Source organism: Nesoenas mayeri (genome assembly GCF_963082525.1).
Source record: "Nesoenas mayeri genome assembly, chromosome: 3".
NCBI classification, from domain to species: Eukaryota; Metazoa; Chordata; class Aves; order Columbiformes; family Columbidae; genus Nesoenas; species Nesoenas mayeri.
In genome coordinates, this window is record NC_137544.1 from 60527943 (window position 1) to 60544621 (window position 16679).

At 37.2% G+C, this 16679-nt stretch overlaps 1 protein-coding gene across 8 annotated transcripts in view; it reads left to right on the forward strand.

Annotated features, from left to right (window-relative positions):
• The window catches only part of PEX7 (peroxisomal biogenesis factor 7), a 46283-nt gene that overhangs the window by 5581 nt on the left and 24023 nt on the right, over positions 1-16679 (forward strand). For 4 of the 8 annotated variants that reach the window (XR_013921978.1, XR_013921979.1, XM_080341987.1 and 1 more), the window contains exons 4-8: positions 999-1076; positions 1384-1492; positions 11219-11325; positions 11721-11834; positions 13996-14051. Coding sequence is in view for 4 of the 8 variants with exons in the window: in XM_080341987.1 (XP_080198113.1) it covers positions 999-1076; positions 1384-1492; positions 11219-11325; positions 11721-11834; positions 13996-14051 (464 nt within the window). In the remaining 4 variants the exon portion in view is untranslated. Of the gene's footprint in view, positions 1-998; positions 1077-1383; positions 1493-11218; positions 11326-11720; positions 11835-13748; positions 13859-13995; positions 14052-16679 lie in introns of all 8 variants that reach the window. The other 4 variants (XR_013921980.1, XM_080341988.1, XR_013921981.1 and 1 more) reach the window with 3 other exon arrangements.

Consider the following 16679-nt stretch of genomic DNA (forward strand, 5'->3'; position numbering starts at 1 on the left):
TTTGGAGACCTGGGATGTTTTCAGCTAATATTTATCCACCTTAGCACTGAAATTGTTCATGTCCTGCTGCAGCTTATTGAGCCATTTTGATGTTACATAAAACTAGATGGAATAGAATGCACCATCCATGTAGGTAGAGATATGCTGCATTTGAAGATTGAAGCATAGAATCATTTCAGTTGGAAGAGACCCCCAGGATCATCAACTCCAACCATAACCTAACTCTAGTGAAGGGGTGGAGTTAAGGTATCCTCTGTCACGGTGGGGACCAACATTACAATTAGACTATCAGAGAAGAGGGAGCTTTCTTCAACTACACAGTGAAATGCAATTTCTTGATAGCTGAAATGATTAGTCATGAGGGAAATTGAGTTTGTAATTTTATTTTACTTGTTTGAGGATATTAATGGTAAGAAAAGAATGTCATAGAACGTGGAAAATATGAAAATCAAGAGTATTTTATGGCATATATTTCTTACGAGAATTAGATATCACTAAAAAGTTGAGATATCATTAAAAAGGATTTATTGTTAGCTAAAACCTCAAAGTCAACTCCATAGTCAGTTCTGAAGAGAGGTGGCATTTACATTTCTAGCAATTAGAAACTGTAGATATTTGAATGAAATTGGATCAGAGATAAGAAATCAGTCTGAATTATGGCTTTTTACAGTGGCAGAAACTTCTAGTGATGGTGGGTCTGTGTGGATTTTGTTACAACTTCTTTTTTTTTTCTCCTCTATTTGGGCTCATCTTTGGTTTTTTTTGGATACTTTTCTAAGCCTCTGTATGACTTCAATGCCAGACTGAGATGTTAAATTTAATTCTTCTTCAGGTAAATGGCATTGTTGGCAGCTTTTTGGTGCTTGACCGGCATGTTTTTTCAGGTGATTATTATACGATCTGCAAATCCAACTCTATTTTGTGAAGCTTTGCTTAACTAGAGTCTCAAACTTGTATTCTAATTCTGTTTCTAAACTAGGCTGTTATATCATTTGTAGGCATATAGTGTTGACTGGAGCCAAACTAGAGGCGAGCAACTAGTGGTGTCTGGTTCATGGGATCAAACAGCCAAGCTGGTATGTTGGTTTTCTGTTGAAGGTGATAAATGTGCTTTGTTTTGGATCTGATAGTTCTTTGTGTTAAGAAGCAGCATTGATTCACTTTTCCTCTTTATTTTTATACTGAGGCTGAAATTCTGTTTTAACTGAGATGTTGCTTCATCCCTTGGTTGGTATCAGTTTATGTATACAAATGCCTTTCATGATATATAGCAAAAAGAAGTTCATTTAGTCCTTTCTGTATGTATAAAGCTCTTTTATGTGTGAAACCCTTTCCTTTCTTACTGAATGTGTACCTGAACAGTTTTCTTTTTACTTTATTCAGTGGGATCCAGCTGTGGGGAAGTCGTTATGCACTTTTAAAGGCCACGAAGGGGTCATTTACAGCACTATATGGTCTCCACACATCCCAGGTTGTTTTGCATCTGCCTCAGGTAAATATGCTGGTAAAGGGGTAGTCAAAACAAAAAAAATCCTTGTAAGTTATTGGATCAGTTCAGCACTTTGTCCAGCAGAGGGTACTGTGTGTCATATATAAAAATGGAAGAAGGACAGATGAATGTATTGCTGCAGCTGGATTCATAGCTTGTTACGATCTGTAAATCATCCTTTTGGACATTTAAACAGGGATCAGCAGTTTTCTAGCAGTCACTTCAGCGAACTTGTGGCAATTTTTTTTGTTATTTTATGTAGCTCTCTTCCATTCATCTCACTCATGTTATTGACCACTAAATCATGTTACATGCTTTATTTTGTGTTCTGGCTTACATTTTTGTGCAAATTATCTCCAGTGTCAGTAGACTGTTAGTTCTGTGAGAAACATAGCCAGTTCCCATTGAACTGTTTTAAGTACTGCTGGAGATCTCTGTGCCTTCTTCTGTGGGAAAGGTAATAATCAATTTTACTTTTCTGCTTTGGCCAGTGCTAAGAATCTTGCTGGTCAATACAATAATGATTGAGTGGGTGTACCTAGAGGCAAAGAGATGGTATGGTGAGGTGGCAGTGCTTTCCCAACACTGCTCCTGCCCCACAGGCACAAGGAGAGCTCTGGGATGAGACCCGGAGCCTGACTGCTGAACAACTGGGCAAGGGGTGCTGTGAGCCAGAGTTTGCTTGGGAAGCAGAGAGGCAGTAAGACACTGCCTATAGACAAATATTGGTAGATTGGCTACAAGGGCTTAAATTTTTCTGATTTCAAGTCAGTTTGACTTTGTACTGATTTAAATAGAATTTGTTTAGCTCTTGTATCAAGAAGGTAAGCAAGTATAAATATGTTTTCCTGTTAGTGAAGTTAAAGAGAGACAGCGAGTGCACACCAATGCTGGTCTTCCCTGTTCCCTGAGAAGTTTGAAAAAGCATACATGGCTTTCATAAAGTTTCAGTCTGGCTGTTTCCATCTGACTCTGCTTGCAGAGCTGGACTAGAATGACTAACAAGTTACATGTATTTGTTCTGACATAGTAGTGCTTGGAAGCCAGATGCTGGTGCACAGGTATTTTCAACTTATTTGAAGAGTCATTGAGGTAATGCTTAGTGAGGTACCTGTCTAATAGGATGTGCAGAAACTTGTAGGGTTGAGCCTTGTATGCTGTATGAACATTTCTACTGAAATGCAGCTATGCTGTATAAACAGTTCTACTGAAATGCAGCTGTATACTACAAAATACCATTTGGCCAAAGGTAAGTGGGGAAAACAGTGCTTAGTGGTTTTTTGCAAGTTCTAGGCAATGTTACGGTCTCTTTGAAGTCCTCCTCAGAAGCCTCCCTTCCACAGTAGTCTTACTCATACAAAATTGCTAACATTCTAGATTAACAACAAGGCTTTACTGATCCAGCTAGTTATTTCAAATTTGATTCTCTAGGCTATGAAGCCAAACTCTCTTCTTACATATTGCCACTTGAACAATTTTGGGAAACGCTGATTGTTAGATGCTGTGTCTGGTAGTACTTAAATTGGGTTCAGCTACATACAGTCGATCTGTTCTTTGAGTGACTCAGTGAGTGCAGCTGTTGCGAGTTTTGACTGAAACACTGAAGAGTTCCTATTATTTTGTGAATTTTGCTTTGACTCTTGAAAGGCACTAACATAAACTGCTGGAGCCAGAAGCTATTTGCAGTCAGTTTTCATTGATCAATGACTCCATAGTATTTCATCAGAAAAACAAAACACAAAAGACACAATATCTTTCTTCTGTAAGTACTATTCAGGTGTGAAATTAAAATCTTATAGAGTAATGGTAAGTGTAAAATCATTAGGTAAGAGAAAATGAAGTCCTCAAAATGATGGTGAACTTTCTTACAGTTTCCAAAATAAAACATCTGGTGTGCTTCTAAATGAAATAACTTCAAACCAAAGATCTTGCATACAAATTGTGACGTGTCAATGTAGAAAACATTTATTTGTTTGATTTTTATTTTAATTTGCTTTTGGTTTTAGTTTATGTTGGAATTTTCCAGTGGTTTGATAAGATTACTTCACTACAGAAAATGCATATTGGGAGTTTTTTCTTTGGTCAGCAGGACTGTAGGTAGGAGAAGTACTCATGACCCTCTAGCTGTGGGTAAAAATGCTATTATTGTAAGAAAGGCATATCAGTTTATCTTTAGAGAGTTTACTTCACTGTTTAATGGCATTCTGCTCTGTCAGTCAAGATATGTGATGAAAGTCGAATGGAACTGTTCAGGAGGCTAGACTTCCTCATTTGAAACATGCTACAATCAATACATTTTATAAGGATGACAGAAAATTATGAGTCAGCTTAATTTCACTAGTGACTGATCTTCTATTGAACTAAAGTTGGAGCTGGTGAAAAATTGCAATCTCAATGTGATGGTACTGTGTCAAATTTACAGCTGTTCCCTTCTTTGATACACTTGCTGCAAGGTTTGACCTGAAGCTTTGTGGTCTTCTTTTGCAGCTTTGTGTTGTCTGAAAAGTAGTATCTGAAAATGTGTCTGGAGAGAAACTTTTTGTACCTCCTTTCAACTCCCTTGTTTTTTTTTTTAACTTTATAAAAGAATGGCTTGTTGAAGGGTATTGAAACTTTCCCCTTTTGATGGAGACTGTGCTGCTTTAGGATTGTAGCGTGTGTGTATTCTTTCTTTTTCCTGGCCCTCTTTGTCTCCTTTCTCTCATCCTCCCTCACACTTACCTACTTACAAACACGGACTTACATCTTAATAGTATAAAGTCTTAACACTGCAGACCAGAAATGAACTGTTTCATGTTGCAGCATCTTCAGTTTTGCAGGTATTAGTAAAGTAAGTTAGGTGTGTTGTTAACCATCAATTGGAAAAAATGTTGGTCTTGAAATGCTTCCGATTTGACTAAATTTAAGTAAGGCAATGCACTTAAAAAAAAAAAAAAAATTAAAGAAAACAAGTAAGAGGGAAGGAGGTTTCGGAATCTTTTGCATGCCTCACCCTTGCCCTTTTTCTGCCTTTATTTGAATCTACATCGATGCCAGCAGAAGTTTAATTTCCACGTAACTAATTAGCTTGTGAGCACTGAAAACAGAAAACCAAACGCAGCTGCCAGCCACAGTAAAATAGCTGCTCAGAAGGACCATTATGTGCCTAGACAACTTTTGCTTGAAGCTAATAAGGTTAAATCTTTGGGTTTGGAATATTACTTTTTCACAATTATGAGTAAAAAAATAAGAAACCTAAGACTAAAGCAATTGAAAAAGAATTTGATACTAAGGGTGGTTATTTTGCTTCATTAAGTCTCTGATCTGAATACATACAAGAAAACTAAGTTTACAGTGTACAATAAAATGTAATTGAATTATAGAAGACAAATATGTCTGATGCTTCAGTTAAAGTAGCTTTTATTCAGCATGTGATACACTTGCATTTAGCATTTACAGGGATGTATGAGTTACTTTACAATGCTGTTGTCTTCATTTGTACTCTCAAAAAGCAAGTAAATTACTTTTTTTTTTTTTTTTTTTGAAATCGGGAGTTAATAGCAACAGAACAAACTGTTAATTCTGTATATGTAAATAACTGCTGTTGTGATGTCAGTAGCAATTTCTGAGCTGATAAGATAAGCAGGATGTTCAGGTGTACGTGCGGCACAAAACCAGAGCCCTGGTCTGCCTCACACTGAAAAAACAGTGATGTGGAAAATGTTGTTAAAGAAGTGCCACAAATGTTTAACAGCATCTTCATGGCTAAAAGGGTTTAATGAGTCATTGTGTCATTTGCCCAGAAGGTCTGTCTTTTTTTTTTTTTTTTTTTTTTTAAAAAAAAAAAACAAACCCAGAAAGCAAATTGGTGAGAAGCACATAAAGTACCAGATGCAGACAGCATTAGTGTATAGTCAAACATAAATCAGTTCTGCTAAATGATTCTCTGTAACTGCAGAGCAATAGGCCTTGTTTGGTCCTGTGGTTTATAAAGAAAGCATAGTTTATAGTATCAACTGGTTTTATTACCCTTTAAATTTAACAGTGGGAAGTAATTAATGAGTACCATTTTACCCTCATCTGCATAACTGTTGTATCCCTTGATACAGATATGACACTGGCAAATGAAAATATAATTGTTTTTGATTAAAGAAAGCCCAGATTTAGAATAAGTGCTAGCTTTTATTTTAACTAATGGGACCTCAGTTTTAATGCTGCATTCATTTAAAAATCATTGCTAAATTCCTCAAGTTTACTGATCACAGCAGATACATAGTTTTCATAACATCTTAAGCAAATAATAAATAATGGAAAAAGGTGTTTCTTAAATCTGCAAGATGATGGCTGTATTCATTGTTATTTAGATAGATTAATTGTATTCTTTGCTCTAAGATTAATTTTTCAGACTGAGAGCCCAGGGTAAAAAGTCTTCTCATACCACAAGACGGTATGATCATTTCTGGTAAACTTGTGTTGACAAAAGCATTGTGGAACTGTAGCTTTGCTGGTTTACAAATGAACTTGTAAATCCAGCCTCTGCATTTCATAAGCCTTTGCATTCATAGCTAGACATTAAGGTTAAAATTAAAAACACATTGTTTATCTCTATTCTGTTTTATTGCCAGCCCTGACATAGTGAGTTGCCGTTTTAAAAGTTTGTCTTCTTGCCTACTGGTCTCTTAGTGACAAATGTGTGTAGTTAATGGGTTGTCAAGCTGTGGTTTCATAAATAAGGCTGGCATGTAGTCTTGGCATGCCTTTCTGTGTTTGGGATCCAAATTGTGAAAGAAAATTAGAAATGAGCAAATTCTTTTGCATGAAATAATGAGCTGGGAAAGGTATACATTTACTAAGAGGTTGGTTACTGAATTAACTGGAAACTGATAGATATCTTGAGTAGCTGCACTCAAGGCTGTGTTTGTTCAGGTTCCTAAAAAACTGAAGGAAATTATCGTCTGTTCTGCTATGACAGTGGTTTGTCTTGAGTTCGAAACCACTTTACTGGAGGCTTATATTGCATTAGTTTGGTGTGGGTCCACTCTTTGCTTATTATGAGTTCTTTCCTAGTTATTTGCTTGTTGAATGTACTAGAAAAAATGCCATCATGAACAAGGTTCAAGGCTTTGCAAAACTTGTCATTTTTGGAATCTAAATCCTTGATAGATACAAGAATAAGAGGCTTCTATCTACTGCATGGTACCTTGTTATACAAATTGAGCATCTAGAGAGCAAACTGATTATGGAGTTACTGTCTTTTGTTGCAGTTTAGCTAAACTGCTGTTTATGGTATTAAAATAAAATTTATTGCTTGCTTTCTTGTGTCTAATCTGTGTGGTGAAGTGAGGTGGCTGTTTTCATTTGCAATCCATTGCTTCAAGACATACCAGCACAGTATTGAATTCATCTGAGTCTTGTGCTCAGTAAGCTTTACTAAATCAGCCTCTAATGTGCAAGCTGAAATATTTCTCAGGAAATTAGTTTGGCCCTCAATTTATAGTACATGCTAACCATAGTAAAGTGTTGTATGCAGGACATGCTAGAATATAAAGCACTTTCAGGTTATAATATTTTATATTAGAATCTTGTAAAATAGTGTTTCAATGTTGAAAAAAAAGGGTAACACTTTTTTGCAGTGAATTAATATGTTTTGGGTCATTTAGGTTAGAGATAGGTACCTAGCCAATACTGCCATTTGCGGACGAATGGTTTAATAGTAAGTCACAAGTTAGATCAATTTTGAAATGTAAAATTTGTCCCAAGATTTATGTTAAATCATATTGGAAAACACTGAAATAAAAGTTTTCACTGATTTTTTTTTTTTTTAAATTACTCTTTTCAGAAAAAGACTGTTGAGGTTTTCTCTGAAATGATGAAAAGCTCGTTTGATTTTTAGCTTTACAGCATTTTGTATCAGACCGAGAAATTACTGGTTGGAAAGTATAATACATTTCCACTGGTAGTTATATTTACTTGATATCTAGGTTGTGCTACATGGAAGTATATTTTGTACATTCAGTAGAGTCCTGTTCGATGATTTAAATAAAGCTGCTATTTGTGTCACTCTGTTTCTGACCCTCTGTGTGGGATCTCATGAGCTTTATTAATCCTGTTCTAGGTTTGCTTATACTATCTATGATAGAAGTGGACAGCCTGATCATTTTAACATACCTAAAAAGATTGGTTTTGAGAAACATGAGATTTGGGTTCTGTTCTTTAATCTCCCACAGATTTTCTGTTTGATTCTGGCTAATTTAGTCTGGTTTCGTATTTAAAAAATACATACAAGTAAGCAATTAATGTTAACTTGTAATCATTCAGTGGCACTTCAGAAGTACTTACTTTGAATGAAATTTCTTTGACGTTACACCATATATGCCAGTGCTTGTGTGTTTTATGCTGAATTATTTTCCTACAATAAATTAAAGATTGGGTTTTGGTTTTCCTCTTGATGAGAGAACATTGTCAGAAGATCAGATCTCATGCTTTAGAATTTAAAAAAAAGAATCAGGTTCATTTTTTTAAGTAGAACTTTAAACTTTGGTTCTTGAGAAACATACTATCTATCCTGATTAGAATCCTTTTTGCCTTCAGATAGTGTTTAAGGTTTCTTGGGTTCTTATTGATCTCCCAAATATCTAACTGCTTTTTATAATTAATGTTGCAGCTCTGCACTGTCTGGCAATGATTGCTTAGCTGGTTGTTGTTACAGAACTTAGGAGGTTATGATTTATGAATTTGATTAAAATACATCTGTGAGTAAAAAGTCAGTATAAAACCTACATTAAATTTAAATCTTAAACAAACTCTATCTTTCCACTATTGTGCATTGTCATTCACATTAGCAGTCTTTATCCCATGTGTGGGGGTGATGTACTTGTAGATCAGCATCTCTTTCAAAAATTTTGAATAGATGAGTATGTATTGTGTAGTTCTATTGATTCGTCCAAGATTTCACAAATATTCATTAAAATGAAAGAAAGCAAAATACAATATACAAACAAATCTGAAATCATAATTATCGTAACAGACCAGCAAAAATCTGTTGCCATAGAGAAATTGCTTCTTACAAAAATAGAAATATTTTGTGGGGAAATGTTGGCAACTTTTGTGGTTACTTACTTTGGGATACCAACTGGAAGTGGCTGGTGATGAATATGATTGTGCTAGGTGTGCTTTATTTGTTCTTTCTATTATTATTATCCTACTTCTGCTTTACCTTATGGAAGAAATACATCCTTTGTAATGCAGAGTTGAAGGAATAATGGAATTGTGGAAATTCCAAAATTTTTAACAGCAATTTTTTTTAAAATGAAATGTTAAAAAATATATACATGTATGCATTGTGAGGTCATGCAAAGGTGTTTAAGGTAAAAAAAAAAGTTTCTTAAAATGTGTAAGGGGTCAGGATGACACTGTCAGGTGTTTTTTTTTGGTTTTTTTTCTATTTTTAGTTAATTAATCTGATTCTTCCACTTAGAGCCTAAATGGCAAAAAAAGGATTTGCATTTGGCTTTAATTCAATCTGTGTATTCACAGAAAGGTTCACTTGCATGTTGTGTTACTCCATTAAAAACATTTCACAAATGGTGCCAGCCACAATTAACAACAGCTAAGTGTAGCATTTTCAAAGAAATAAAAAGGAAAATAATTATCTTTCTTGTGCATCAGCATTTTCTAATAAAAAATAAATAATTGAGGCTATTGTATATTTAGTGTCAAAATTGTTATTGGCTGAGTAACTTTACCAAATGTTTTTGGCCCTCATAATGCTACTGTGCCCCATCTCTCTAGCAGTTCATTCTAGTTCACCTGGATTTCTATATTTATTTGCTTGGGAAAAAATGATCCTGTCTGCAGTGAATTATGTGTTTCCCTTTCAATTCTTTGTTATCTGATGAAATTAAAAGAAAAGCTTTTTAAGAAGCCCATTATAGTATCTCTGAAAGACTTAAAGACTCAAACTGAAATCTGTCTTCTGCAGGCAAGCAGATTAGCAAGACTAATGACGGGTGGATGGGCATTACTACCTTTCTTTTTTGCCAAAACCCTGCTGGTCATGTTTCCTCCTCTCCATATGTTTCCCTGTTTTTAGAAGCTCTGGAGAGATGTCTGGGGCTTCAGCTGCCTGCGAGGTGTCATTGGCAGGAGTGCTGTGCATACACTGAGCAGCAGTCTTGTTCTTGACAGTGTTAAAATAGGTGAGGGGAGAGAAAACCATGAGAAATCATGTGTTGTTCCCACCTCACAGAGCGGGATTTTAGCCACCGAGAGTACAGGGTCTCTCACAATCATGGAGTCCCAGGGAAAAGCAACCAACCATGAGGGCAAAGCTTCCCGCCATCTGTGTGGTACCACAGCCACAAGGCCAGTCTTGTGGCACGTAGTGGAACCGAGCTCTGTCTAGCTTCACTTTTGTACTCAAAATTCCCAAATGTTTCCTGTCTTTTTGCGAAGTCTGCATGGCCCGGTAGTTTCAGGAATGTTGGTTTTATGTCTCTAGGGATGGTTTTGTTTGAACTATAGCCATTTTTTTGAAAAGAGCTATGATTTTGTGTGCACAGCTGTATGTTTTAAGGCCAGTGACCAACTGGGCACTAAAACCATCAAAATGCTTGTATCTAAACAGCATAAAAATCATAATTATTGGTGACAGCCAATTTGAGGATTTCCAGAAGTGTTTCTGGTAAAGAAACGTTAGTAATTTCTTCAGTAGCAAGGTAGTATTGATACATGCTTTCTGTAGAAATCATGGGTGTTTGGATGCGGTTCCTAGTGATTTCATTTGTCTGTTGAATGAACACAGGCATAATCATGGATTCTAAATAATTTTCTCTTCCTATAAACAGTTGAGCTGGAGAATCCATTTTTGCTGATACAAAACTAAATATTCAGGGTTAATGAGAGAATCACGATTAAAAAAATTAAAAAGCGTGGTGGTCTTGTCAGTTGATGCAGTTTTCCACGTCTTTGTAAGTTATTCAGAACTGAATTTGTAAGAAGGGTATAAACAAATGCCAAAGGTCTTTAACGGTAGAAGACAATTTGTGGCTGGAGGTGAAGAGAGAGGCTCAGGTGATTCACAGCACTTAAATAAAGGGGGATCCCCTTCATGGCTTTCTGAAGAGCTCTGGGTGTGTGCTTGTGCTCCAAGGTTAAAGCAGACATTGCTTTTAATATGTGGAACAGTTACAGCAGAATTACTTTCTTCTAATATCCCAATAAATGAGAGTACCTCTGCAGGTTTTGCACAAAATGGCTACAGGTAATGCATCTTATATTTTCCTTTCATTGAAAGAATTGGGAGATAAGTTGCATTTTAAATACTGTTCACTTTTCTGCATGCCAGAAGCATATATCTAGGTACTTTTTCTCACCTGGCTTGCAGAAAATGTTTTTTTCTGATTCTGGTCTTCTAAATCCGTTTCCAAATGGACCCTAAGCTCCTACTTTAATTAAATGTTATTTAAGTATTTTACCCCATTTCCTTTTAATCAAATCAGAGTTAAAAAATAATGAAAGTGTTAGTAATAAAATGAAGGGTTTTTTCTAATGAAAGAGCAATTCTAAGTTGATTCCTTTTGTGCATCAGTCTGATCTGTGTCTGTAATGTCCCTGCTTTATTTGGCATGAGTGCCCTCATATAATAGTTTGTTTCATGCAGCTAAGACACCACTGTCTACTAAGTACTAGTGGATTAACTGTATCGCATAACTGATTCAACAATTTTGAATTAATGTATTTTTATTTCAGGTGACCAAACTTTACGAGTTTGGGATGTGAAAGCCCCTGGAGTTAAACTTGTGATACCAGCCCACCAGGCTGAGATCTTGAGCTGTGACTGGTGCAAATATGATGAGGTATAAACCTATTCATCCAACAGTTTTCCTAATTGAACCACTCATTAAATAGTGTTTTGTTTTATTTTTTTTTTTGCTGCAACCTTAATGCATCTTCTCTTTATAAAAAAATGTCTAGTTGCTTTGCTCTCATTCACTACTACATCTTCCGAAGGGCATTGTTCTAACAGATGGAAGGCCCAAGTAGATCAGAGGTTTTGCTTATTCTTATGTATAGCGAATAGAATAGTCCATAGTGGAGAAACAGTTTGTATTTCTCTATTCTCTTTAATTTACACACTGGAGACCTCATTTATGGTTATTCATCTGTATTGTTTGATTTATCTAACTTTTGTAGCCAACATACACATCTTTGCAATTTAATTGTCTTGATATTTGTTTTATCAAATTATCAGAACTTGCTGGTAACTGGTGCAGTTGACTGTAGCTTGAAAGGCTGGGACTTGCGGAATGTCCGGCAACCAGTATTTGTCTTGCTTGGTCATACCTATGCTATCAGAAGAGTAAAAGTAAGTTCTATTTTATTTGCCTTTGACCACCACTGAATTGTTATGCATTTCTTTTTTGAATGTAGTAATATTTTATATTGTCTAATAACTAGGAAGAAAACAACAGGTGTTGAATATTTTAGATGCTATGGTGACTGTTGTTGGATTTTTCAGTTTAGCACTGTGAAACATTTTGGTATTTAGCAGATTGCTGGAATTTCACAGTAAATGACATCTTTGGAGTCAATATATTTCCATGAGTGTTCAAGATCTTGAGAGAGGGTTAGAAGGTTTACTTCAGCTAGGTTATATGGGAAGTTTTAGATAGAGAAAATACCTTCCCTTATCCGTTTTTTAAATGCTGCTGTGCCTTTTTCTTTCTGTACAAAGGATTGGTATTCACATAAGGCAAGTTATAGAACTCATTGTGATTATGTATTTTTGCATATACAAAGAAAATATTAATACATTCAAAGAGATTTAGAAACTTTATGTGTAGAAGGCTACAGATGCCTGTACTGGATCTGTGTACTACTAGATCACCCACCGGCAGGATGCACCATGTTCTAGATGCATGATGACATTTTTTTCATATTAGCACTTATTATTTTTATATATTAGTGAAAGAATACCTGATCTTTTTAAAGCTTTTCGGGAACAGGTATGTTTATTAATATTTTCTAGGAAGTCTCAGCTGTCAGAAAAAAATTAATACTGGTCAGTATTTTACTTTGCATGCACTTGGAATTTTTGATCTGTTTCTAACAACTTTAAAAGTTACTACACTTAGGTTTTAATTTGTCAGAAAAGGGTGTGACTCGGGGGGTGGTTCCATATCACAAATCCTGTTTGTGGCCAGACAGCCTCAGAATCTCCTGCTCTTCCTTATCTCAGCTGCTCTTGCCTGCTGTCCCTACTGGTAGTCGCTGTCTGGTCTTATTTTTTCTAGTTTAATTCCTGCATGACCATGCTGTTATCTGGCTCCATGAAATGTTCTTCATATCAGAAGAACATATAGCAGTGGTGCTTGAGATTGTGGTTTTTCGATACAAACTGTCATATTCTTACTCTCTGACAGTTAGTGAGATCTTTTAAAAGCAACTTTGCCACTAAGGGATTCATAGCACATTGTCTTCATGATAAAATGAAGAAAGGGAATGCAGAATTGTTATTCACCTTAACCTGTGATAACAGAACTTAAGGACACTTGATGAAAGTAATAGAAGATGGATTTACAAACAAATAGAAGTACTGATTTTACACATTTGGATAGCAGACTTCTTGAATTAGCACCATGCACAAAAGGTGGCATAGGCAGTCAGTGTCATCAGGTTCACGCATAGCAGCTGGTCAATAAACAGGTACTAGAAGAGCTAGACATGGATAACATCTCTAATTTCTCTACTCTCTATCATCCTGGGCTACATTAGGAAGAGTATTGCTACCAGATTGAGGGGAATGATCCTTCCCTGCTCCTCCCTGTACCAGTGAGACCACATGTGGAGTACTGGATCTAGTTCTGGGCTTGCCAGTAGAAGGGAGACATGGACATACTGGAGTAAATACAGCAAAGGGGCACAAAGAAAGTTAAGAGACTGGTGTTTCTGTCCTACCGGGAGAGGCTGAGATAGTTGGGATTTGGTTAGTGTGGAGAAGACAAGGCTTAGGAAAGGTCTTATCACTGTGTATGAATGATTGGGGGGAAATAGAGAATGCAAAGCCTGATTCTTCTCAGGGATATCTAGTGAGAGCACAAGGGAGATTGGTACAAACTGAAATACAGAAGATGCCATGTAAACATAGAGCACTGGGTTCAAAGACTGTTGGCCTGAACAGGTGGGTTATTTTTTGTGTTCTTATACCATCTCATTGAAATTTCCAATTTTGGCCTATCATGCTCTCTGTTTTCTTACAATGCCTTGAAATTATTATTAGCAGTTGACCAGAAGCAGAACTGTCTTTGCACCAGCCTCTGAGATCAGTTCACTAAGTGACTTTAAGCAGACAGTGGGGAAGCTGTATATCCATACATATGCAAAGGAGAGGTATGTGAGAGTACATGATGTGGTATTTGCCAAGACGATTTAAATATTTGAACTTTGGTAACTTTCTACTTATAGTAAGTCTATATATGTTCATAGGATTTTTACTTTGAAAGTTGTTCTGTTTTGTTTTCTTGCAGTTTTCACCATTCCATGCAACCATATTGGCCTCTTGCTCCTATGATTTTACTGTGAGGTACAGTATTTTTTTAATTGAATAAAAATGGAAAGATAATCTATTTTCATGTGACTTGCAATAGAAAATAGTTCTAGAGTGGACCTACTGACATGCAGTTGATGTTGCTATCAGGTATTTTCTCTCTTCTTAAGCTATATTAAAAAAGCACGTGTTCTTCACTGAAAGGCTAGGTCAGTCACTCTTCTGAATTATTTCTGCTCTGACGGATGTTTTCTGTAATCCTTTTCACATCATTCTACTTAACATAGATGGGTCCAGCTGTGATAGAGTCTGATAAGTAAGTAGTAACCTCTTGAATGTAGGTGGGTGACTTCATAGGTTTCTGTGACTTATTTTTATCGAAGTTTTTCATGAACAAAGCTTTTGTCCTGTCAGTATCTGAGGAAGCTTTAGTATTGTCCCACAGTCTGTATGCTGAAGTTATTTAGATATTACTTCTGCAGGTTCCCGTCACTGCCCAATATGTCTGATATCACTGAGGATTTTATAATACAGCTGATTTAAGGCTGATTAAAAATGCTGTGAAAGTTTGACTTGTGTTAGCACTTCTCTAAGATACACAGTGTCATAAGTTAATCCACACAAAGTACATTCCTGGTTATGTCAATCACATTCTTTGATCTGCATTTTAATTTTATAACATGAATATAGTAGCCACCACAAGTGACTGCAAAGTTGTCCCACTCACCTGAATCGTCCCAATTTATGTCACTTCTGGCTGCGTCCTAAGTGGTCTGACACCGGACACAGAAAGTTTCTGTTTCCTAAGGGAAACATTGCTAACTCCCAGTGCCTGTACATGTTTCTCAACCATAAATCTATATAGGTTTGTGCCATAACATCATATAAAGTTGCATCATGAAGTTAGTGTGTTACACATTTTAGGAATTTTTTATATTTTCAGAAATATTACTGGAAGAGTGTTACAGCTGAAATACTCTGTTTTCATCCAGCCTCTTAGTTGCAGCTCTCAGAGTGCAGCAAACAGAAACATGCAGGGATGCAAAGGGGCTCTGAAGCTCTGCTATGGATACTGTGGGACTGCTTGAGACTGTACAGTGACAGTGGTAACATTCCACGGGGAGACAGTTGCTGGAGCAGTTGTCCTTGGCACATGTGAGTCCTCAACCTCAATAGCACTAGAGAGGATGTTACCTTCCGGGTCCTAGGCTGCAGGGAGTGCCTGGTGCCTCTTCCTGGGGCTGGAGGTGATGGTGGCCTCACCTGCAGGAGATGCATTCTCTTTGAGATACCGTATCATCAAGGATAGTGAATGCAAGGTTGACAGAGTCTTCCTAGGTATCCTTCAGAGGTGAGAGCTCAAATCCCACAATGCAAGGAAGGAGGGATAGCTAGAGACTGCCTCAAGAAGTAGAGGATAAGGATGAAGATTCCCATGATGGGGAAGACTGGAAACTTCTGACTTCCAGCAACATAAGCTGGAGCTAGGGAACAGATTTAGAGCTCTGGAAGTGGGAAATGGGTGAGCAAGAACAAGCTCAGCCTGGGGAGGTGTCAAAGCCAGCTGAGCCTGAATCAAGTGTCTGCACCAAAACAGAAATGTGCATCATCGCTGGAGACTACCTCCTGTTGCATTCCCTCTTGAAGCATCTGCCTGCCAGCCCAACTTCTTGTCATAGAAGGTCCATTGGTTGAGGTTTAGGAGGCTGTGGAGAGACTGCTAGGATTTGTCCGGATTCAAAACACTGCCTTTTCCCACTTACCTATATGGATTCTCATGTCACTGTAAGAGGTGACCACAAATATATCAATAGTGGCTACATGGAATTGGGGGCCCGGATGATGTTTTCCTTGATCTTGTCAGTGAAGGAGAAAGGTTCAGGGAGGAAAAGACATCTCCAACAAGTCAACACTTTCCTTCACAGCCTATGTCACAGGCAGGGCTTTGTCTCTTAAAACTTCTTCTAAGCATTTGCGTACTGCGAGGCAGGCATAGGATCCATCTGACAAAGTATCTTTGCCAACAGGCTCGCTAGCTCAGTGAAGAGGTTTTTAAACTGCAGATATCAAGACAGAGTGACCATAACCTGAAGAGTGGTGAAAATGTGAGGATCAGGAGAAGAGTGTGGGGAACAGCATAATCCCAGACGCTTTTGCACTTTCTCTGCAAAAGCAGCTTGACACCTGTGGACAGCAGAGAAGACAAATGGGGAATTTAGAAGTCCATGTGTAGCGGCAGAGCTGTGGCCTCTTGGGGATTAGAGAGAAGTGGTGGGACCTGTCACAAGACTGTCGTGCTGCAATGGATAAAGGCTCATCAGAAAAGAGAGGCTAGGGGGCTGAGGTGGTGATAATGGTAAAACTGGAAGTTCAGCAGTCCAGTCACCCCTTAAATTTTCAATCCCTGCATGGGCTTGATCCTTTCAGAACTCGTGCCTTTCTCTTGTAGATTAGAACTGGATGGTAAACTTGCATAATAGTCCTGTCTCCCATAGGCATGCCATTATTTCAGTAAAGGATATAAGTGCTTGAGAACCTTTCCTAAGTTTATGTTAATTGTTATTCTTTTACTTACTGTATGAAGGAGTGGTGCCTTGCCAGTGATATCCACTGTTCTGGTGCCAGGAGTCTGACAGTGTAAGTGCTGAGATGTCCATATGTATA